Below are 24,060 nucleotides of genomic sequence, written 5' to 3' on the forward strand. Positions count from 1 at the left end.
AATTCTCCAAATCAGCATCTGTTGTTGCAGAACAACTTGACTGTTTCATAGAATTATTCATATGCCATTTTTGGACAAATAAGTCCTTAAATGTCATTGCTAATTTCTCTAAATCAGCATCTGTTGCAAAACAACTTAAGGACTGCTACATGTACAACCATTTGAGTACAACTCTGGATCCAAAGTTTAAAGTCATTTTAATACAAAGATTACAACTACAATGTATGGTTTATACAGTACATGAGTAGTAGCTAAATGATTTTATTCAAAGCATTTCCAAACAACTTATCCACTACATGCCATCTGCTTCCAAAACATTAAACTTATATTCCACTATTGACCCGTGAAGCTGTGTTGGAAGCATTGGTCATGTGTTATGACAGTATGGTCGAGCATGAGATTTTTACCACTGATTGTGTTATGACGAGCTGGTATAAACTATCCTTATTATCTTGAGATACATGTAATAAGTGATTATCTCTAGACTAATTTGAGCTCTATGTGCTGCAAGCTGTTTTCTCATAACCTCCACATTCCTGAGCTTATGTTTTTTTTTTAAGTTTATTATGTTACTGTGGTGCATCTGACCTTTTTCTGTTCTTCATAGACATAAACTGTTAAATAATTCACATTTGAATTAACCCGGCATATTTATTTTGCAGCCTGCTTTTCTTATTTCCTTGATAGAGCAGAGTATGAAGTCAGCTGATCATAATGCTTCCACCAATGATCGCGACAAGGAAGTTTCTGTTACTTCAAAAAGTAATGCTAAACTTGTTGACCAAATCTTGGAATATATTGAAAGGTCCATCGAGCTCATGAATAGGTAAAGGATATATTACATTTGTCGCCATATTAAAGGGATCTGATCTTAGGCTAGGAGAATTTTTCCTCATTTCTCCTGGAGAAAACTGTTCTGGTTTCATTTAACAAAGTTTTATAAAAAAGACAAAAAAAAAAACCCTAGGGGCCGTTTGGATCCTTTCATTTTGGAGGAATTGGAATCTACTTAATGGACTAGGCTATTTGGCTTGGAATTTGACATTCCAGAACTTTCCAAAGTTCAGATATAAGTCTATCTTAAATTCATGGGGTGGGAGATGGACATTGATTCTATAGATCCCCATGCTATGTTTCTACTGCGCAACTTATAGACGCTCGTCTACTCACTCCCCTGTAGCAGAAGTGCATAAAATAAGTATTTCCCCCATATGGCAAACAGTAATATACAAATATATTCAGCATACAACTATATTAGCTTAATTGTTTTGTGCCTAAATTATGATTATTAGAATGGAATTCAATTCCAAGGATCCAAACGGGGCCTTAACTGGTTTCTTCATGACTCCATGGTTGCCCCTATTTTGTCCTGGTACCTAGGAATATGTTAATATTATGCAGTTGACATGTTGAATTGAATTACAATATTTAATATCAGGAAATATATTCCTTGCAGATGTCCCTTGGTGTTACTCAGTATTCTCGACTTGTTGAAGGCATTATGGGAAAGTGGTATACAGTTTTTGTACATTTTAGAGAAGCTAAGAAGCTCTGTAACATTCTGGAATAACTTATCACGGTGTATTCGTGCTACACTTGATATCTGCTCTATTGACAGTGTTGATGCCATTGACGAGAAATTTTCATTAAGGTGTGGTCACAGTCACAGCTATTGAATTGTTGGCCCTTCATCATTTTTTAAATCAATATCTTCTTAAGTTTTTTTTTTAAAAAAAAATTGGGTTAGCTCTGCTGATCCTGCTTGCTAATGTAGCATTTAGTGTGAGGCCTGGAGTTAAGTTGTAGAATTTTAAATTAAATCTAGTTATTTAATGAATTAGATTCTTTTACAGATGATTTGCTTCCATTCACTCCCAACAGAAGTTCTTTCAATTTGCAGGTACCATTGTCAGGGTAAGATATTTGAGATCATGTCACATGAGTTATTCTTGCAAGAAAAATTGCTTGCAGAGACTTCTAATACTGCCCAAGATGATCCAAAGGGGCAACAAGAGCATAAAAGTGGGCCTTGTCGTAGCAGTGTAGTCTTGAAATGGTTTGATAATGCTATTGTGGACGATCTGATCAGTAATTTGTCAAGTAATGCATACAAAAAGGAACTTCTTCATCATGCAAAGGTAGATTTATTGTTTCTTGTCTGATTCATCGAAGATAATGCCATCCTTTCTTTCTTTTCTTTTCTTTTTTCTTTTAATTTTAGTTTGGCCAGGGGGTTCATATCGTTTCTTTTTCTCCAAGCTCTCACTGGTTATCAAATATCTGACTAAAGCAGTACAAAGTGCATGCACAATGGTGTACTTCTATGAGTGAATTTTGTATTCAGGGGTTCCAGTGACCCCATTAACAAATTCAGAGTACAAAGTGCATGCACAATGGTGTACTTCTATGAGTGAATTTTGTATTCAGGGGTTCCAGTATCCCCATTAACAAATTCAGGATGTTGCATTGTTTCAAAAGTTCTTCCAAAAATAATGTATGTAGTGCAGAAAAAGCTAAACTTGCTAAAACTCAATTTGAAATTCATCCCAGGTGTCAAGAAACAAAATTGACAGGCCGCCAATCTGCCTTTTTTCATCATGTGCTAACAGTACTTTATGTGTGCTACTATGTGATTTTTGTATGGAAATTTGAAATATTGTAACATGTTCGGTCAATACATCTTTTCTAATAAGCAAAAAACATCTCTTTACTTGGAACCACATAAAACAGGACCCTCCATTCTTGGAACCAACACAAACATTCATTTAGGCGCCATGCCATCGTGGTTGCCTTATGTGGCCTGGTTTTAGCTCATGCTGTATGGTCTCCAAATGCCATTGTTTTTGAGGCGTCGCCTAGTTGTCGCCTAGGCGTCGCCTAGGCGACAAGGCGTGGTCGAGGGCCTGGGCGTCGGGGTCGCCACGACCTCAGCGTGTATGGCGTCCGCCTCATAGGATTAGGCGTCGCCTAGGCGCGAATGGCGTCGGGCGGACGCCTACCACCGCGCCGCAGACGCCGGATGCTGGTCGTAGGGGAAGGGCGCCAAAAAGAGCGCGGCCGCGCGGGGAATCGACCGCACGCCCGCGGGAAACGGAAGAGACGCTGGAAATCGACCGCGCGTGCGCCTCTTCGCGTGGGAAATCGACCGCGCGAGTCATTGACCGCGAGTGCGGGCGAGGGGAGAGGAAGAAAGAAGGCAGCGGACGGACCTCGACCTCCGCTGGGCTGCTACTCTGCTTGTGTCCACCGGCCGGCTGCTACTCTGCTTTTCCAAATCTCGTACGACGGGAACTTGGTGAGCGCGAAGCCGGCGGCCTCGTCCCACGGCGCCTCGCTGAAGTCCAGCTGCTGCATCTCCGGCACCGTCGACGATTCGGGGGAGGCGGACGGCGACGGGGACGGGCACGAGGACTCAGCTGCGGACTCGCGGCAGGACGAGGACGCGTCGTCGGAGGACGGCGAAGAGGAGCAGTTGCTGGTGGGGGTGGACGACGACGTGGCAGCAGCTGCAGTGGCGGAGGCGGGCTTCTTGGCGCCCTTCTTCTTGGACGCGGCGATGTTCTGGCAGAGCGTCTGGAGCTTGGCGTCGACGGAGGCGTGGAGCGGGCCGCGGGAGACAGCTGCAGTGGCGGAGGCGGGCTTCTTGGACACCCACTCTTCTGTCTGCTCTGCTCTGCTCTGCTGTGCTTGAGTGCTTGTACTGCTGCTCTATACTCTCTGCTTTGCCTCCTCAAGCTCTGCTCTGAATCTGAATCTGAATATGCTATGCTCTGCTCTGCTCTGTCTGCTCTGAATATGCTATACTCTCTGCTCTGCCTCCTCAAACATAAGGCTCTTGCTTTCTTTTATGTAGCATCCAGTAGGCACTAGTATATAAAATTCTAGCTTACAACGCCTTACAATATGCGTATGGCGTCGCCTAGGCGTCCGCCACAAATGCCTAGGCGTTGTGAAGGGGGTCGGGCGCCGCACCTCGCCGCGGCGCCTCAAAAACAATGTCAAATGCACATTGGATTGAGCAGCACAAAGTCCATCCAGACTTTGATTGAAGTCCTCTCATGGATAAGTAGCTCTATGTTTCCGTAGATGGATTGCATTTTTTGTTTGTACAGGAGTGGCTTCTTTTTCCATGGTTCCAAGGGTCAAGGAGATGAGAATGGGGAGAAAGTGAACTACCAAACAACCTGTTTTTGTTTGCCTGGCTTTGCTAGGCTCGCCCGGCTAGCCTGCCCTGGCCTAGCAAAGAAACCAAGTATGCCCTGAATTTCAATCACACATCTTCTCTGGAAGAACAATTTTGCTCCTTTATGTTGATGACATGCTCATCACTGGCGATGATCCTATGCACATATCCTTTGTAAAGAAGTGTCTTAGTGAAAAGTTCATGATGTCTGATCTAGCATCACTCCGATACTTCTTGGGGTTTGAGGTTATCTCCGGCCCTGATGGCTACTTTCTATCCCAGCAGAAGTACAATCAAGATATCCTTGATCATTATGGGCTCACAGATCATCTTATTGCTGAGACTCCTATGGAGCTCAACCTTCAGCTAATCAGCTTCGTGCTATTGATGGTGAGCCTCTCCAGGATCCAACTCTCTATCGCCATATTATTGGTAGCCTTGTTTACCTTGGTATCACTCGTCCTGACATTTCTCATGCTGTTCACATTCTCAGTCAGTTTGTGTGTTCTACTCAGCTTCACTATAGTCACCATCTTTGTGTTCTTCGCTATCTGCGGGGAACCATCTCGCGTCTTCTTTTCTTTCCACGCAGAGCACACTACAGCTCCAGGCATATTCTGATGCAACCTGGGCCAGTGATCTGTCTGATTGTCGATCTCTTTCTGCCTATTGTGTTTTCCTTGGCTCCTCTCTCATTGCTTGGAAGACAAAGAAACAAACCGCTGTATCCTGCTCGAGCGCTGAGGCTGAGTTGAGAGCTATGGCATCAGTGACAGCTAAGATAACTTGGTTGAGGTGGCTTTTAGTTGATCTTGGGGTTTCTGATCCAGGACCTACTCCCCTGTTATCGGACATTAGCAGTGGCGAATGCAGCCTAGGAGGGGCTCATCCATCTCTATCCTCCTCTCTGTCTTTTTCTTCTCCTCCTCTCTTTTGTTCTTCTACTTCACCCCTCCTACATCCGCCTGGAGCTATGCCTTCAGATTTGCAGCTACTTAATTTCTTCACAAAGTCCCATACCAGGGGGGGGGGGGGGGGGGGGGGGGGGGGGGGTGGGTTAATTATCCCATAGTATAGGGCCTTCTTTGTATATTTACACAAGTGTATATTTGCTCATTGGGGCCCTTGGAATAGATGAGATGCATTATTGTAACATTGATCACTGACATGTTGCAAAACCATTGCCATGTCAGCCAAAATAATGGCGGTTTAGCTGATGAGGTGCCCTGATATTGATTGTTGAGTATTGTCTTCCGCAATATTTTAGAATTTAGGTTGGAAAATAAACTGCAGCAAGAGTTGAGGGTTGATAAATTGCCTTTTCCCTCCGATTTTCTTTTCTTTTATTTGACTTGTGGTTACTAATCATGCTAATAAGAATGGCAAGGTACTTTGAAATGCTTATTGCTATTATCTTCATTTCAACAGGTAGCTGCCTGCTTATGTATCATCCATTTAATAACAAAGTTGTCAACTGGTGATACTAGGAGCTTGTCTTTCTCATTCATGAAGAAAATTCAGATCATATCAACAAAAGTAAGGCATCTATGAGACTTCGATGTTGGTTCTTTGGCATCACCTTGTTTACACTGTCTTGCTTCTGTTTGGTTTCTAGATAGAAAAGTACTTCACCTCCTATGGTTTTTTTAAAGTCAGTTGTATGGAAAAATCAGACTAGGACATGAGAAAAAAATAACTACAAAGTATTAGACCTGCTATGTTGTATGGTGTAGAATGTTGGCCTACGAAAAGACGACATGTTCAACAGATAAGTGTCGTGGAAATGCGTATGTTGCGTTGGATTTGCGGTCATACAAGAAGGGATCGAGTTCGAAACGATGATATACGTGATAGATTAGGGGTAGCACCAATTGAAGAAAAGCTTGTCCAACACTGGTTGAGATGGTTTGGACATGTCCAACGGAGACCTCTAGAGGCACTGGTGCGTAGTGGAATCCTAAGCCAGGATAGTAACGTGAAGAGAGGCAGAGGAAGACCGAAGTTGACTTGGGTAGAGGCAATAAAAGGAGACTTGAAAGGATGGAATATACCTAACGACTTAGCCTTAGATAGGAGTGCTTGGAAGACAGCTATCCACGTGCCTGAACCTTGATTGCTTCTGCTGGGTTTCAACTCTAGCCTACCCCAACTTGTTTGGGACTTAAAGACTTTGTTGTTGTTGTTTTTGTATAAAACAGGAGTATGTTTCAAAAAAAGTATAAAACAGGAGGTGAGGCCCTTACTGGAGAATGTAATTTCTATTGGGATGCGTTTCAAAAAAAGTATAAAACAGGAGGTGAGGCCCTTACTGGAGAACGTAATTTCTATTGGGATGCCCACTAGTATATAGCACATCACATCACCAAAGTTGTCCCTTTCAAGTTCCGGTACGTTAGAGATGAAAACTCGATAAGAGTGGTGCAAACCAAAAGAAGACAGTAATATTGTAAAACTAACAAATAATAGTATGAGGTAGACGACGAGGCATCGAGCTTGGAGACCTGCCTAAGGGTATAGGGGGGCATGCTGGAGTGAGAGTGTGAGACTGAAGGAAGGCCGCAAGGTCGGACGCCACTGGTGGCATCCGCCATGGTAGCCGGTGTGAATGCGAGGCGCGTGAGGCGGCTGTGCCATGCCGCCATGGCCGGGTGGCGGATCAGGTAGCACCCTGCTGCAGTGCCCACCTAGAGGAGGCAGTGGCGGGCAAAGGCGAGGGCGTGCGGTACATGATGGTGGTCGGAGGTGTGGATGGGGAGCTCGTGGCAGGGCCACTGCCGTGGTTTATTTTTCATTTTATTTCGTTTGCCACAATATCCACCCAACCCCAACACATCTAGCTCATGTATTCATGGGTCGGTTAAAAATCTATCCTAACCTATCTAAACCCACCCATGTCTAAATAAAGATGCTTATGAAAAGATACTTTTATTAAATGTTTAGGCTACTGGATATACTTAATTTGTTATATTACTTTTTTTTCAGCTACTTACAGTTTGTTTATGCAGTTGTCACAACACCATGCATTCTTAGCTCTCCTGTCGCAGTATTCCCGCCATGGATACAGGTAACCTTCTTAGTTTCGTGGAATCTATGATTGTGGCTACTTTTTGTTTGAATCTGCATTAGGCATTATTCACTTTATTGCTCAAACAAGTATTCGATTTCTGAGTCTGTAGACATTTATTTCTGAGTTCAGAATGTTGTCAGTTCTCCTTATCTTATCTACAACTCGTGTTAACCTTGATAGAGTAGAATTGACTTGTATGGGACTCCTTTCTGAATCTGTTATTGTTTTGGAGAAAGTGAGATGCATGAAGTGGTAATCAAGAACTTACTGATTTTATTCTCCCTTGAATGTGCAGTGGTGAACAAGAACTTAATAATTTGGTTATCAATGATCTTTATTATCATATACATGGAGAACTCGAAGGTCGTCAGATTAGCTCTGGCCCTTTCCAGGAGTTGCTCAGTTTTCTTCTGGAGTTAAAACTTTTTGAACACAATCCCGTGGAGCAACTACAAAATACATACCTGATGGCAAACGACAAATTTGTATTTGATGTGGAGCACATACATGACGAGCTTGGAGTTGATCTCTGGACTGATTCAGACAGGAAGAGGTCTAAAGAAGTAGCTAAAAAAATGCTGGATATTATGCATAAAGCAAATTTAATGAAGTGTTATGCTGATGCAAAGCTTTCTGCATTGAGGTCCTTCTTGACATTTTTATCTGTCTACACAGGAGCGGTAATTTCATTTACCAATTGAGAATTGAGTTACTTTCTTTCCTAGACTATATTGTTACACCATACTGTTTCTGTTACAAACCATAGTTCATTGGTCGCTTTGGGGGGGGGGGGGGGGGGGGCTAGACTATAGGGAGACTTGGACTAGTTCTTCATTGGTTGCTTCCAATTGACTGTCATGCCTCTTTATATAGACCTGACTCCTCAAAAATCGTAATAACTTCATCTCCTAACAATCTTATCTAATCTCTCTAACTCACCGTGGTCAACAGCTGCCCTGCCCCATAACACTCCCCCACCCTTGTGAAAACAGCTTATCCTTGAGCTGCAGAGCAGAACTTGTGGCAGTATGCACTTGACATTAAATGCGACACCTTGAAATAACAGCCTTTTACATCTTGGCTCATTCCAGAGAAAAACTTGACATAATTCAATCTTTATTTGTGGTGCTCTCTGTGCATTGCCAACTATTGGTGGACCCCATCCAGAAGCATGGACAGAGAATGCAGGGGCATCTTCCCTGGCCGACCTTGTATAGAACAGAGCAGCAGCCTGTGTTGCTCCTGGTTGCTTAGGTGGCAGGGAGAACGCAGGACCCAGCACTGTTGGACACCTGCAGTGCCTTCCCTGACGTGTAGCCATGTTATGCTATTGCAACGTGCTCCAGCTGCTCCTCATGTGCCCTGGGAGGATGCAACAGACCAAGCAGACAAATGCCTCCCAAAGGCTCCCTGACCATGCATGCGAGGGGACTGCCAGGAATTGCTGGAACAACGACAGCCGAATCCACATACTATTACTGCCCCCACACGACCACCACCTCCACTGACAAGGATGACTTGGCCCTCAGTCGCATTGTTGCCTGCACCACCAGGCCCAACGGCGGTGGCATTGCCACAGGTAGCACAAATGTGGCCGTTGGCTGTGCTAGTTGGATAGCGCCTTGACATCTGCTGCTGTTACAGCATGATGGCACCAACCGATCAGCAGCAAAAGCCATGGAAAAGGACCCGTCTATCCTGATACCAGATGTTATGAACCATAGTTCATTAGGGGTGAACACCACCGAGAAGATAGCCAGGCGAATTCAGCCCTTTGTGGTAGGCTGGACTATATGGAGACTTGGAGTAATTCTTCTTCATTGCTTGCCTCTGAATGAGTCCAGTGCGGCCATTCCTCTCTTTATATAGAGCTGGCTCCTAACAAATTCTACAACTTTATCTTCTAACAGCCTTATATATTCCTAACTTTAAATTAAGGCCTAATCTCTCTAAGTAACAATGGGCACCCATAACGGTTTCTCTCTTTCCCCTTTGATATTCTGAAGGTACAAAAAAAATACTTTTATTTCATGTTGTTCATAAACCTGTCAGACCCATAAGCATGCCCTACCGTGTTTACTTAAGTGTGTGTGTGTGGGGTGGGGAAGAGGAAGGGGGGGGGGGGGGGGGGGGGGGGTCAGGAATGATGTGCCTTATTCACTGGTGACCGGTTTGGAAAATATATGAACCTACCCATGTTGACTTGAGCTAAATGTGAAAGCTGCAATTTACTTGTAATTTTTGTTTGCCATCTAATCTTCGAACATCTACAGGTTTCTAACAAAAACTTGGACTTACCTGATGGAGGCATATCAGTAGCGGCCACACAATCGGCAATTAGATGTGCATGTAAATCATTTGAGTCAGCTGTTGATTCACTGCTTCCTCAAGCTGATACAAATGAGGTTTTGTTTCCTCTCTTGTCCGGACAAGTGGAATTATTGCTAACTCTTGCCCAAATATTATTTCATCAAGCAAAGAACAAGAAATCAAGCCATCTCTGCCCAGATATTGTACTTCTAATGAAAACTTCAGGTGCCAGCACGTCTTTTTTTGTTGATCTCATGCCATCTGCTCATGCTCTCAAGAAACCAGTGAAGGCACTTCTTGTTCTGCTTTTGTCGTCATATGAGTTCATGTACAGCAAGGTTGACATAAAAGACCTACCAAATGATGTTAACATGTTTGGCGAATTAGCCCTTTTAAGTGTGAGCTTGCTACCTATACTGTGCAAATTGGCAGAGAATAGGGAATGCTCTGATCTTGCTGTTGCATCAATGGATCTAATATTGAAGGGATTTGTACCTTCTAATGTATGGGTGCCTATTCTGCAAAAGCATTTTCATCTCCAGGCTATACTGCATAAATGCCAGAATGGTGATTTATTATCTACTCAAGTTATACTTAATTTCCTCTTGACCTTGGGGCGAACAAAGGATGGTGCTAAAGTTCTTCAGTCTGCCAATATTTTTGCGTTCTTAAAGGTACTTTTGAGTCAGTTGTCTCTGGATGACTCCTGTTTGAGAAATTCCTTGAGCGCCCAAGTGAAGGATGTGAACCTATGGGGCTTGGGTCTCGGTATTGTTGCGTCCCTGAACCATTGTTTGGATGATGACATTTCTCATAACAATGTCGCGAACAGTACTATCAGCTTCCTTTCAGGACAGGTGCCTCTGATGTCATCATATCTGTCTGCACAGAGTGCTTCTGCTCATCAGAGCAAGAAACGGGCATTGTCGCAGAAGTCACAGACATCACTTTCAGCCCTTAGTCTTACTGAGAATATTCTGATACTTCTATGTATCTTGGCAAAATATCATTTTCCACGGGACACTGGAAAGAAGGAAGTAGATTCAGAACTAAGAGAGATTATTATCCACCTGCTAGCATTTATAAGCAAAGGAAGTGTAAAGACTGGCGATGCCTCTAACTGGAACTCATCGTTTTTCTGCCCTGCTGTTATCAAAGAGGAAGTAGCGCTTAATTCGAATCCACCACTCATTTGTAGCAAGTATGGATGGTTCAAATTTGCTGCAAGTTGTACTTTGTCAACTGCAGCTGTTTCAGTTTCTCCCAGTGCAGCTTTATCGGTGGTGAGAAGGGACAGTTCAGGAGATTCTGATTGTATAAGGCAAACTCGTTATACTGAGATATTAGCTGTTCAGATTTACAGGATTGCTTTTCTTATTATGAAGTTTCTCTGTAGTCAAGCAAAAGCAGCAGTAAAAAGGGCAGAAGAACTGGAGTTCCTTGACCTTGCCCATTTTCCTGAGCTTCCCATGCCAGATATTCTTCATGGTTTACAGGTGGCAGCTGCTGTGCCTCTTGTTGCTTTCCACAAGTGCTACTTTGTGCTTATATATATATATTTTCTCTTGGACCGCTTTTCATTGTTTCAAATGTGTAGTTGTAGTTTTGAAGTAAAGGAAATGCTAAACCAGTTTAATTTTGTAATACATGGATTTTACACTATAATAGGTAATCAGTTAATTCTTATAAGGTAATTGTTTTTGCTTTTTTATTTCTGACATCTCTGAGTGCAGATTTCACTGAATGTTCCTAACTGCTAGTAGTTATAAGTAGGTGACCCAAACATGATGTCTAGCCTTACAAAGGAGTCATAGTGCAGCGTGCGGAGTATTGACTTCATTCATACTTGAAACTGTTTATTGTAGACTTTTGACTTGAAACTTGTACTAGTTTATGATTATTGACTTGAAACTTGAAAACTGGTTTATCTGCATTCTACAGTTCTACTCTATGTTTAAGTTTAAGGTCCAGTTCATTAGGATCTTGTTGAAATATGCCATCTTCTCATGAATAAGACATTAAATTTATATTTATAGATATGAAAGATGTTTTTTTGTGTGTATAATTCCCTCTTCCATCTGTGATCTCTCTTTTCAGGATCAAGTGGTTTGTATTGTCACTGAAGTATTTGAGGCAAATGGGTCAAGCACTCTAAATCCCGAGACAGAGAAGGTATGCCAGCTCCTATTGGTGACACTTGAAACGTCACTTTACATGGAACTATGTGTATCCCAATCATGTGGCATCAGGCCAGTACTTGGTCGGCTTGAAGATTTCTGCAAAGGAATTAAGGCTATGCTTCAAGGTACTCTTCGTAATTGGAATTAGTACTTTGAATTTTGTATTGTTTTTTCAGGTTGCATTTGTACTTACTTTTCCCCTCCTTTTATGATATTTTGCAGCTATAGAGAAGCACTCCAGTTTTAAATCATTTGTCAGGTCGCTAACTGAAATTACTACTCTTCTGTACCCTGGGCTTTTGCATAGTAACCTTCTCATGTGACTCGTGTAAATTGTTTCTTGGTTAAAGAAATGTGTTGGCTAACATTGCATTGAGCCACTTGTGGACTTCCATACTCAGTCGACGTCGTAACGTGCAGAATCTATGTTGTTAGTTTGTTACACGAAACCAGACCTACGACATTCTCCTATACATGTTTTACAAGGGTAGGTCTACGTACTTAAGAACTGCATTTATATATATTTATATATAGTCAGTGGTCACCAGGGCCTCACATGTTACTGTCACCAAAGTAAAGTGGATTCCAGCGGCTACGATATAAATTTTCTGAGCCAGGGCACCAAATCAGACTGAAGGCGACGACACCCGAGGAAGCTTCGTTTTCGCATCACCTTTGTTCGGTTTCACAGCTGAGGCCCCCAAAGTGCGTCCCATCATCACAACCAGAGAACTAGAAACAAATGATACATGTAGATGCTAGGCGTCCTTGAGCAGGTGCGCAATTTTTTCTTGAGAAGAACACAGTTTTGGCGCGTTGCATCTGATTTACCCTACCTTTCTTTGCCTTCTCCATCTGTTCAAGCTTTCGTTTAAAAACTCTACAGTGCAAATTAACCTGGTTTGGGTGTTGAGCTCCCTCAAATCGTTTCGGTACAGGATATCAGTTCCTCTGTTAGAGACAAGGTAAGGTACAGGATATCAGTTCCTCTGGTGAAATGACAGTTGGTAAAGTTGAGAGTGACAGTTGTAAGTCCTGTCGGATGCCCTACCGGCTGAAGCATGTGTCTCCTGGGCGTGTCCCATTCGGTGTCTCCGCACACGTGTCCGTCATCCATTCGTTCCCCTCCAGAGATGGGCCCTCATCTTATCTCCGTCCGCGCCGTACGCTACGAGAAAACGGAGCCGTCCAACGGAACCGTCTGCCTAGTCCGCCTCCCACGTTCACGTGCTTATCGGACCCACATTAAATTCTCGCCAGTTGAATTAAATAAATGCCCTGTTCGTTGGCTGATAAACCATGATTGAAAGTACTGTTGGCTAATTTATTATGAGAGAAAAATACTATTCATTGGTTGAAAAAGTGACCATATTCGTTTGGCTGATAAACCATGATTGAAAGTATTATTGGCTGATTTATTATGAGAGAAAAATACTACTCATTGACTGAAAAAGTATGGCTTATAAGTCAAGCGAACATAGCAAAAGGCGCTAGCCTATGAAAAATGGCGCCAATTATGATAGTTGGTTTCATCAGATTAGATGCATAGGGAGGGTATTATTAGACTAGCATTCTTCTTGTTTCTCTCGATCAACACAACAATGGCATCTCAGCCAATACTCTCCATGCCTGACGATGCTAGCTACATGGGGTCATCTCAGCCAATTTCCCCCCATGCCTCACGAGTAGGGATGAAAACGGTACGGATATTTTCCGACCGTATTCGAAATCGAATCCGTTTAGAGGGTTGAGATCTGTCCGTATCCGAGTCTGGATATCCAACATCCGATACCATATCCGTATCCGTATCCGAATACTCAAATCTCATATTTATGATGTCGATATCCAATCGTATCATATCCGACATAGTTGACACTATCCGTATTCGAATCCGAATCCGGACAGAAATATGAAAACAAATGTAATATCGGCGATATCCGTCCGTATCCGATCCGTTTTCATCCCTGCTCACGAGGCTAACTAAAGGGAGGCTGATTCTCCGCAGGTACCCAGAATCTTGATATGACCTCCTGTTGTTGTCACATTCTCACAGAACTTCTCTAGATCAACATTCCTTCATCTGGCAAAGTAACAATAGAGTTAGAAAATGCAAGTCATATTGGATTACCATTCATAATGTTGTCTATGCAAATATATTTGAAATTTAACCTCCATTGCAAGTTTGCATAATTTCTAACTTATTTTGCATGAAACCCGCTACAAATCCAACCAGACCGAACCTACTCAGGTAGAAAATTCTATGGAAGACAGGATACCTAAGGTTGGTATGAAATTCTGCACTGAAGAAGAGGCATACCTCTTTTACAATGCCTATGCTCGAGACAAGGGTTTTAGTATTCGAAGGAGCAGTTCACATAATGTGAAAAATAGCACCACCATAAAGAATAGAACCTTTTGTTGTTCTCGTGCAGGTATTAAATCACTTGTCTTGTGCCACTTTCTTCATCATTACGGATAGAACATCATTTTTATCAATTATTTATTTATCAATAGGTGTTCGGCGTCCTGATAAAAAAGAAGAATCTTCCAACTATAGTAGACCAGAGACACGATGTATGTGTGAAGCTCGCATGAAGATAAGTCTTACAGATGGATTGTACTGCATCTATGAGTTTGAGCCTGAACATAATCATATTCTTGCTACTAGCAGTCAAGTTCATCATTTAAGATCTCAAAGAAGAATAACAGAAGCACAACTTGCAAGTGTAGAAAATGCTAAAGCAGTCGGCATTTCAAATAAAGCTACCTTTGATCTCATGGCAAAAGAAGCAGGTGGAGTTGAGAATCTTGGATTTACTCGTGAAGATATGAAGAATAAATTGTATTCAAAGAGCTCACTACAGATAAACCACGGGGACACTGGAGGAGTATTGGAATATCTAGAGAAGAAAACATCAGAAGACGGGAAGTTTTTCTATTCCATTCAGGTTGATGAGGATGACTTGATAACAAATATTTTTTGGACAGATTCTAAAATGGTTGCAGACTATGAAGTTTTTTGGTGATGTTGTTTGCTTTGACACGACATACAGAAAATTAAATGATGGACGTCCATTTGGTTTGCTAGTTGGAGTGAATAATAACAAGAAAACAACAATTATTGGTGCTGCACTTTTGTATGATGAAACTGCTGAGAGTTTTGTCTGGCTTTTCAACACTTTTTTAACTGCTATATGTCAGGCAAGAAGCCACAAACCATTTTAACCGATGAAGATGCAGCAATGGCAAAAGCAATCATGCAAGATAGCATTGCCAGAGACTCATCACAGAATTTGTATTTGGCATATGAACCAGAATGCGTGCAATGTTGGAGAGAGCTGCAACTTGAGTTCTTCAGATTACGCCTTGTGCAAACCCGTTCGGCTGAGGAGTTCGTGATGAATGTGCTGTCGCTGAGACGGGATATATGTTTGAGAATTGTGATTCTGCTTTGGCGCTGGTGGGACGTGCGAAACAAGACTAACGCCGGTGAGCTAATGCCCACGTGTCAAGACACGGTGAGGTCTGCTACCACGATACTGAATGATATTCAGAGAGAAGACACGGGTGAGTCTCGGATGTACCAGGCCCAAAGGAAGTGGCAGCCTCCATTGCCTGATATCCTTAAGATAAACATTGATGGCTCTTTTCAGCACGTATCCAAGACGGGGGCATGGGGCTTTATTATCAGGAACCACGAAGGAATGGCAGTGTTAGCCGGGGCTGGGAACCTTGGCCCGGTGCATGACGCCTTGCTTGCCGAAACAATGGCATGTAAGCATGCGCTGGAAGCTGCCGAGCACTTTGGCATCTCCCAAGTAGAGCTCGAAACAGATTCGACCCAGCTGCGAGAAGCTATCACGTCGTCGACCAGAGATCTCTCCATTGGTGGTGGCCTCTTCACTGATATTCGTAGTCTTCTTCAGGAAAATTTCAATTATAGTCGGGTGTGTAATGTTCCTAGATCTTGTAATTCGTCTGCACACGAACTTGCTAGTATGGGTATGAGTTGGGACCCGGGTCAGTCATGGATATGGACTGATCCCTTCCCCGAATTTGTAAATGTTTTTGCTGCTCGCGATTTGGCTGAGCATGCGTCTATTAATGCAAGGCCGTAGAGCCGAGGTGGGTATCAAAAAGAATGCGTGCAAGCACCTTGCTGGAGTTGTGGAGGACTATAAGAAGTTCATTAAAGATTTTCAAAACTGTATTTATGATCAAGAGGAGGATGATGATTTTATAAATGCATGGAACAATTTGCTAGACAAGTATAAGCTACGAAACAATCAATGGCTCCAAAGATTATTTGATAAAAGAGAGAAATGGGCCTTAGCATATGGCAGAAATACATTTTCTGCTGATATGGTTAGCACTCAAAGAAGTGAAAGCATGAACAATGAATTGAAGGGGTATATTAGTGTCAAATATGACATACTTACCTTTTTTGAGCACTTTGAAAGGTTAGTGGCAGATAAAAGATGTGAGGAGGTAAAATGTGATTTCAAGGCAACACAAAGTACACCTAAGTTGAAATCTGACTTGAGAATACTAAGGCATGCAGCAAGAATTTATACTCCAGCCATATTTAAGGTATTCCAAGAAGAAGTGATGCAAACACTGAATTGTGATCTGTTCGATTGTGGTGACAGTAATGCTGAAAAGGAGTACAAAATAAAGGTTTATGGTAAGAGGAATGAACATGTCGTGAAGTTTTCTGCATCTGAAGTTGAAGTGAAGTGTAGGTGCAAAAAGTTCGAATTTGTTGGAATCTTATGCTGCCATGCGTTGAAGATACTTGATATCAACAATAACAAAAAAATTCCTGAACAATACGTACTAAATAGATGGACAGTTGATGCAAAAGTAGTTCATATAAAGAGCAATTCTGAGACACATGAAGATCCCAAAACAAAGCTATCAAAACGGAGAAAGGAGTTATGCAGAATGTTCGTTCATTTAGCTACTCGGGCTGCAGAATCTGATGAAACATACTTTATGGCTGTGAATAATGCAGAGAAATTAGCAGAAGATGTGGAGAAAGGCCTAAAAATAAGAGCTGATTCAGATGTCGGTACCTTATCTCATTCACAAGGTTCGTACTCCCTGAGTAATAATTGCGTGAACACCATACATATGACACCAAAATCTAATTATTATCTATTTTGTAGGTACACAAGAAGAAGACCAAGCTATAAAACCAAAAGGCTTGAAGGTTAAGGAGAAGGAAATTCATGGATCTGAGAGACCAATTGGTGGTTTCGAGAAGGCAACACGGCAGAAAAAGAAAACCAAGAATGACTCAATGTCTTCTGGTTCTGCAACAGAAGCAAACACACGACGGAAAAAGAAAGGCAAGAATGACCCAAAGGTTTATGGTCCTGCAGTGGAAGTATGTAATGTAACATCTTAGCAACCACACTACACTGACCTGGTACGAGATTTCTGTTATATTTACTACTATCAAGACTACTCGTATCTTCATTACTGATATTAGTATTCCTTTTTCTTTGGTACAGGGCCATTTAGGGACTAGTATGTACCAAAATCCAATACAGATACCAGGCTAATATCCACATGGAAATGCTTTTGTGCCTCCACCTTTCAGTTCATTCTTTGGGACCCCTAACCATGGTCAAGATACCCAACAAGTAAATGTCACTCGGTCATTCAATACAAATCTCTATAATGTGTTTACCAATTTTAAGTGAAGGTCCCATCCCCTTAGGAGAACTGATGAGTTATGTGCACTTTCCATGGAATTTTATGTATGGAACAATTTATCATAGCAAGGATCTAGACTCTCATGCTTTGTTAATTCAGTAAGTTCAATTTTATCCGGACTGCATTTTTTTTTTGTGATGTGGGGCAAATTTTAGAGAAACAAGCATTCCGATTTGTTTTTTTAGCTAACTGAAATAGTTGATTTGATAGCATCAGACTGAAAGCGGAAGAGTGCATCTTTATTATCAAGAAAAAATAGGGACTAGCACTAGACAACTTACCTTACAAAAAATTGCTGGGGAAAAGAAAGCCTTGATGCCATATTCGGCCAAGAGAGGTCTGAAAGCAGACCGTCACCTTCATGCTCAACAGCATCTACGAGCTGCTGCCAACTATCTTGAATACGCAACTGAGTCAATGCAAATTGACATCTCCCAACTCGTTGTTCCACCATGGTGTGATGTCAGCTCGATGGACCTGAAGATGAAAGGCAGAATCCTTCTCACAGCACAAATCGAAATCCGCATACTCGAATCCAGATCCCCAATCCAAAATCGAGATCCTAGCAATCCAAATCAAAATGCGCAGCTAGAATCTAGGTTCCAGTAAATCTAAGAGGATTTTACGTGTCATTAAAAAAATTTATAATTATACATAGGCCATTAAAAAAGTTGACCGCACACATATATCACTATTCTGAACTTCTTTGCTCTCCAAGCCATTTCATCCGCATTCCGTTAATTTTTCACCGTTTGGGAGTCCTGACAAGTGGGTCAGGTCAGTCAAAAAATCCATAATACCCTCTCATCCCTATCCTCAGCATTGGAGCAGTTCAACGTGTCTACAACCAGCTCAACGGGTCCATCCCCAGCACGCTCCAGAAGATGCCGAAAGACTCCTTCTTGGGCAACACGGGCCTCTACGGGGTCCACTCGGCTTGTGCCCTGTCGAGTCCGCGCCCACGCCGGTCGGATCACCGGAGTCGCAGCCGGGAGTGGGCGTCCCAGCCGACGTCGGTGGCGGCAAGAAGAAGCTCTCCGACGGCGCCATCACTGGCATTGCCATCAACTCCGTGTTCAGCGTGCTGCTCTTGCTCGCCCTGCTTTTCTTCCTCTACCGCAAGAGGTCCAGCGCGCCCCGGTCGGCGGCGGCAGTGGAGAAGGGGCGAGAACTTGGCATGGAGCCTATGGATGTCGAGCCGAAGGGACAGAACGGCTCAGCAGCTGGCGCAGGAGGCCACAACAGCGCTGCGGCGGCCGTGGCAGTTCCGAACACCGCGGGCGCTGCGGCTATTGCAGCGGCAGCGAAGACCGGCGGGTCGACCGAGTCCAAGAAGCTCATCTTCTTCGGCCCCATGGCGGCAGCCCCGCCGTTCGACCTAGAAGACCTGCTGCGTGCATCTGCGGAGGTGCTGGGCAAGGGCGCGTTCGGGACGGCGTACAAGGCGGTGATGGAGAACGGGTCCGCCGTGGCGGTGAAGCGCCTCAAGGACGTGGACCTTGCCCAGCACCACCGCGAAGGGGAAGCAGCAGCACACCGTCTGCGCCGCGACAGAGAGTTTGGGTGGCTGACAAACAGACGCCACCGTGGATAAAATGGCCATTTCACCTGTCGGTTTGACACTGTTAGGTAGAAAAACGGACGGAATGACTTGAAGAACAAATAAGTTCAGAACAGTTGCATATGTGTGCGGTCAACTTTTTTAATGATATATGTGTAATTATAAATTTTTTTAATAGCACACATGTAAAAGCCTCTTGATCTAATCAACTCACCGCTATGAAGCTTGAGGTCGTTGCTGCCCAAATCGAGTTTATCACCATGGGATTTGACGTTTGAAACTCACGCCATAAGCGAGCAGACCAGCTTCGAGCTGAGAGGCCGAGAGGGGAAAGCGGAGGGAGACGGACTAGGCGGACGGCTGGCGCGAGCAGACCAGCGGGCGGACGGCTCCGTTTTCTCGTAACGTGCGGTGCGGACGGAGAAAATAGGTGAGGGCCCATCTCGGAGGGAAACGAATAGATGGCGGACACGTGTACGGAGACATCGAACGGGACACGCCGAGGAGACACGCAAGCTTCAACCTGCCCTACCTGATGTAAAATTCGGGAATAAGGGCGCGTACAACAGCGTGCTGGCCGTCGTCTCCGGGCTGCGAATTTGATAGAAACCCCCCATTCTGCTACAGTAAATAAGGAGAGATAACAAAGCCGTCGCGTGGTGAGATGACAGTGAGCGCTCGTGCTCCCAGGCGAAGAACACGGCTGGCCACATGTTGTACGGAGCCGTCGTCTCCGGTCGACGCCGAGCGGATCCTACTGCGTGCGCGCTAGGTGAAGATTGCCCGCCAAATCTCCCGCCATATATGTTTCGTCTTTGCTATTTTCCCCCACCTCGACAGTCTCCACCTCCCTTGCGCGGCTTCAGCGAGAGCCGCCCCTTCCCTCTCTGGCGATATCTAGCTAGATGTCATCGGTTTCAAAGAGGAAGGCTGCGATTCCTTCGAAGAACAAGGCGACGGCAGCGGCGGCGATGGCAGCGGCGACGGGGGCGGTTGTGGCGGCGGCTGCGAGCAGAGTTCCTTGCAGAAGCGGCTCGGCCCTAGCACCCAACCTCGCCGGTCTCAGCAACGACGCGACAGCGGCATTCGTCGGTTGCGGAAGCAGCTCGTCCCCAGCACCCAACCCCTCTGCAGGTTCAATTCATCCTCAATCCATAGCAGACGACTTCGATTCTTCACCTATCCATGGCAGACGAGGTTTCCCAGTCGGATTTGACGCAGTTGGCTCTTCACTTGGCAAATGTGGTGGCTCCATCGGTCCAAGTTTCCCTCCGTTTGGGCATCAATCCAGTTGGAATCCTGCATTGTAATTCTAGAAATATTTGTTAATTTTCCAATTCATATGTTTATATGTGTTGCTGCTTGTTTTTTTGCTGAAAGTATGTAATTAGGTATGCACTGTGATACTATTTTCAGTTACTGATAGTGCTAATATATTTTGGGATAGCAACTGCAAGATCTATTTGTTCAGTTCAATAGAATTGATAACTAAATGTGTACAATCACTGATCACTGAATTTTTTTCTAGCTACTGAATGTTTTTAGTTTAATAGAATTGATGTTGAATGTGTTCCGAATGTGTTTAGTCAATCAGGAGGTGGTATTATTCCTACTTGTGTTTTTGGTGGAGTATTTTTGCTATCAATGGTAACTGAATGTTCAGTCAATAGAGCTGCATGTTTCTCCTGCACATAAATAGGAAGTAAGACAATTGTCACTTTTTCTGATTTCACAAAATTAAATAGAACAAAGTTGATTCTATCTCTTCTTAAAATATGGCATTTGGAGTTTTAAAATGAAGTTACTGTTTCACTTTTTCCGCTAGTTTGATAAATACATATCCAACAAATGGATACAAGTTCAGTAAGAAAATTGATAAGAAATATATACTGCTTAGTTTCCTATGAGTATTACTGAGTTCGTGTGTAACTCTTGCAGGGACAACAGCACACATCCCCCGATGGATTTATGAGTTTATTCAACAACCAACCCCAATTATCACATAATTCTCATTTTGTTGGTGCTCCATCTCATTATGCACCTTTCAAGGCAAAGGCCTGTTAATTTTGGCGTCAGTTTTGCCTCAATGGATGCACCATAGCCTAACAATGGTCGAAGTTCGTCTCAAGAAGTGGAAGTTTTATCTGACCAGCAGGCTCAGGCTATTGACGTTGATAGCGATACTGAGAATGAGAAGCGGATCGTGTGAACACCAGAAGAAGATGATGTAACAACAAAAAATTTGCAACATTTTAAAAAAGCTAAATTGATTTATTTATGCATTGGTGTGAGCATTTAAACCTAGTGGAATAATATTTTTTGTTAAATTAAAATTAAATATAGGACTACATACATGATTATGCATTCATGCCGCTCTATGGAATTTTTTTGAATTGTGTGATTTAAAATCAAACTTTAAATTGAGTTGAATTTGTATTTGAAAACTAGTTTGGAAAATTAGAAAAAAAAGAAAAGCTCTCTCTCCCCCTTTCGGCCTGTTGGCCCAGCCGCTCGGGCTCACGCACCCGCAGGCTCTCATCTCTCCCGCAGCCCGCTTGCACTCCCGCCTTTCCCCGCTTCGCCATGGCTCGCCTCACTCCTTTTCCCCGTGGCCTAGCCCAGCGCAAGCCACACCGCCCTCACTCTCTCGCCTCTCACTGACTCGCGGGGCCCGCGTGTCAGCGACGCCGTCATCTCCTACCTCCTGCTCGTGTTCAAGCTGGACACCGAGCTCGTCTCCGCCTTCGCTACGCCACGTCTGGCATGACCCACAAGCCAGCCCCGCTCATAAATAGCGCCCCTGCGTTGCGTCGCCCTCACCTAACCCTAAAGCACCAGCCGCCGCCCTCACATTGCTCCAGCCACCGCAACCCTAAGTGTCGCGCGTCGCTGTCTGCCCTATGGAGCCACACGCCGCTGTAGACCCACCCACCCTCGTCCGCGTAAAGCTCCTAGGTGAGTTCATCGTCATCCCCTCTCTCTCTCTCCCCGTGGTCTTCCCGTGTCCGTTGATGGCCGAAATTGTCGTATCGACGAACTCTGACGAGGTCCAGACGAGTCCGGCAATGGCGTCGCCACCGGGTCTCTCTCTCTCTCTCTCTCTCCCTCTCGTCCAATCCGAGCCGTCCAGATTCAATCTAGTGCTCCTAAATAGATCATATCGGTTCGGCCAAAATATTTGCAAAAGAGCCCCCACTTTTCTTATTATCCAACCCGTCGTCCCTGTATTTTTTCTAAAGAACCCATGTACTTCTTAATCATGCCCGCCGTCCCTGGCTCAGTTTAAAATCCAATTTATTAATTTAAATTCTAAAATCATGTTTCTTCTATTTACAGTTTTACCACTAATCTTATTTTAGCCGTAAAATCTTCGTTTTGACTCCGATTTGACCCGTTCAACTTGCGTTAGGTTCATAATTTCATAATCTACATGTTCATACTACTGTTAGGTATGTTTTCAACTTTTAAAATTCAATGTTAGATTTAATCTATTATTTTATTAAAGAAAATCTTGTTTAATTCATAACTTCTTCGTTTTAGCTCTGATTTTCGTGAACTTCGCATCTGTGTGTTTATAGCGAGACGTAGATTCATTTTACAAGCTTTTTATCTTGATTTTATGCTGATTGGTGTACTATTCTAATTTATAGCCTTTGTTGCTATGCATGATTGCTTCTGGATGCTTATATGTTGCTATGATTATCGAGTATAGACGATGAGTAATTCGTGGGTGATCAAGAGTACTACTTTGACGAGCAGGATCAACAGAAACACTTTGTTCAAGGCAAGTATAGCATGAGATTATCCTTATTTTCTATCAACTTTAATACATTTAATTCATATTGCATGTGTCACCTTGATAGGGATTCCCTAAAATTGAAGTGATACCTTGTCTCCTATGGGATATGCATTGAGTAGCTTTGCTAATGCTCAACTAAATCATGATCTTATAACTTGACTAATGGTATATGCAATAAACATTAAAACATAACTTTTTAGCAACTTGGAAATAGGGGGTTGGAGTGTTTAGCTACTTTCTAAATGCTTTAGATTCCTCTCCCTAAGTACTTATCTGTAAGTTATCATTCGGGACTTACAGTACAGCTGTGAGGGCCACATGGCTCTGGCTTTAGCTTAGTATGAGGATCTTTACTAGCTTGTTAGTGGTTATCTTTATTGGCGTAAGAATGGCTTGATGAATCGGATATAGTGCAGCCTCTGTCCCCTTGAGTATAGGCTACGCGTCATTGTACCATCGAGAAGGAGGGCTCTATATCTGTTTGTCGAGTGAATCTAATGGCCTTAACTTGTTAGACGAATCTTTGAAAGGCTTCATAGTGAACCTTGCCTGCTTACCTTGGAAGTGTTTTGGGAGTTATAAACCCGGGCATATGGGTATCACGACTCACAATGAAAGTGTACAACTCTGCAGAGTGTAAAACTAGTATATCAGTTGTGCTCACGGTCACGAGTGGCCTTGAAACCCTTATGGAATAGATGATCACTATTAATTATCCATTTATGCTATTCATTATTCATGTTTACATTGATCATGTGTTTACTATGGGATTAAAATAATTTGTTGCTACTCTTATTCTAAAATTATGACAATTAAAAGCTGAATGCTGTTAAACCTGTGTCAAGCCTTTTGAGTCTCATGAACCCCATATTACACTTGTTGAGTACGACACGTACTTACGCTTGTTTATTTTTATTATTTGGATAAAAATCCCGGATGGGTAACAGATGGCTATGGTAATGACGACACGTACTTCCGCGAGAGATTTTTCTTTATACTTCTGCTATATTTATGTGAAGACTCTGTCTTATTATACGTGATGTAATAAACACTTGTGATGGTACTATCTATAATTTGTCAGCTTATGTGTGTGACTGATCTCTGAGTGCACATAAGATTATGCATCATATTTTATTCTAAAAATCGGGTGTGACAGATGAGAAATTGATGAGTGCTTGGTTGAAAAATTCAACAGACTCATCTGTTGAAGCCGATAGTAACAACGAGCACTATTAGGGT

General features: G+C 43.2%; 1 protein-coding gene and 1 pseudogene across 3 annotated transcripts in view; both read left to right on the top strand.

The window, feature by feature from the left end:
* LOC136538449 (uncharacterized) overlaps positions 1-12,105 on the top strand; it is a 45,425-nt gene extending 33,320 nt beyond the window's left edge. For all 3 annotated transcript variants that reach the window (XM_066530422.1, XM_066530427.1, XM_066530432.1), the window contains 9 exons: positions 663-826; positions 1,457-1,651; positions 1,901-2,138; positions 5,612-5,719; positions 7,189-7,247; positions 7,546-7,930; positions 9,524-11,056; positions 11,658-11,865; positions 11,963-12,105. In XM_066530422.1, the coding sequence (XP_066386519.1) occupies positions 663-826; positions 1,457-1,651; positions 1,901-2,138; positions 5,612-5,719; positions 7,189-7,247; positions 7,546-7,930; positions 9,524-11,056; positions 11,658-11,865; positions 11,963-12,063 (2,991 nt within the window). In that variant the 3' untranslated portion in view covers positions 12,064-12,105. The remainder of the gene's footprint in view (positions 1-662; positions 827-1,456; positions 1,652-1,900; positions 2,139-5,611; positions 5,720-7,188; positions 7,248-7,545; positions 7,931-9,523; positions 11,057-11,657; positions 11,866-11,962) is intronic.
* Positions 12,106-12,351: 246 nt separating this feature from the next.
* Positions 12,352-17,394, top strand: LOC136538472 (protein FAR1-RELATED SEQUENCE 5-like; annotated as a pseudogene).
* The last annotated feature ends 6,666 nt before the right edge of the window (positions 17,395-24,060 follow it).

This window comes from Miscanthus floridulus, chromosome 1 (genome assembly GCF_019320115.1).
Source record: "Miscanthus floridulus cultivar M001 chromosome 1, ASM1932011v1, whole genome shotgun sequence".
Taxonomy (NCBI): Eukaryota; Viridiplantae; Streptophyta; class Magnoliopsida; order Poales; family Poaceae; genus Miscanthus; species Miscanthus floridulus.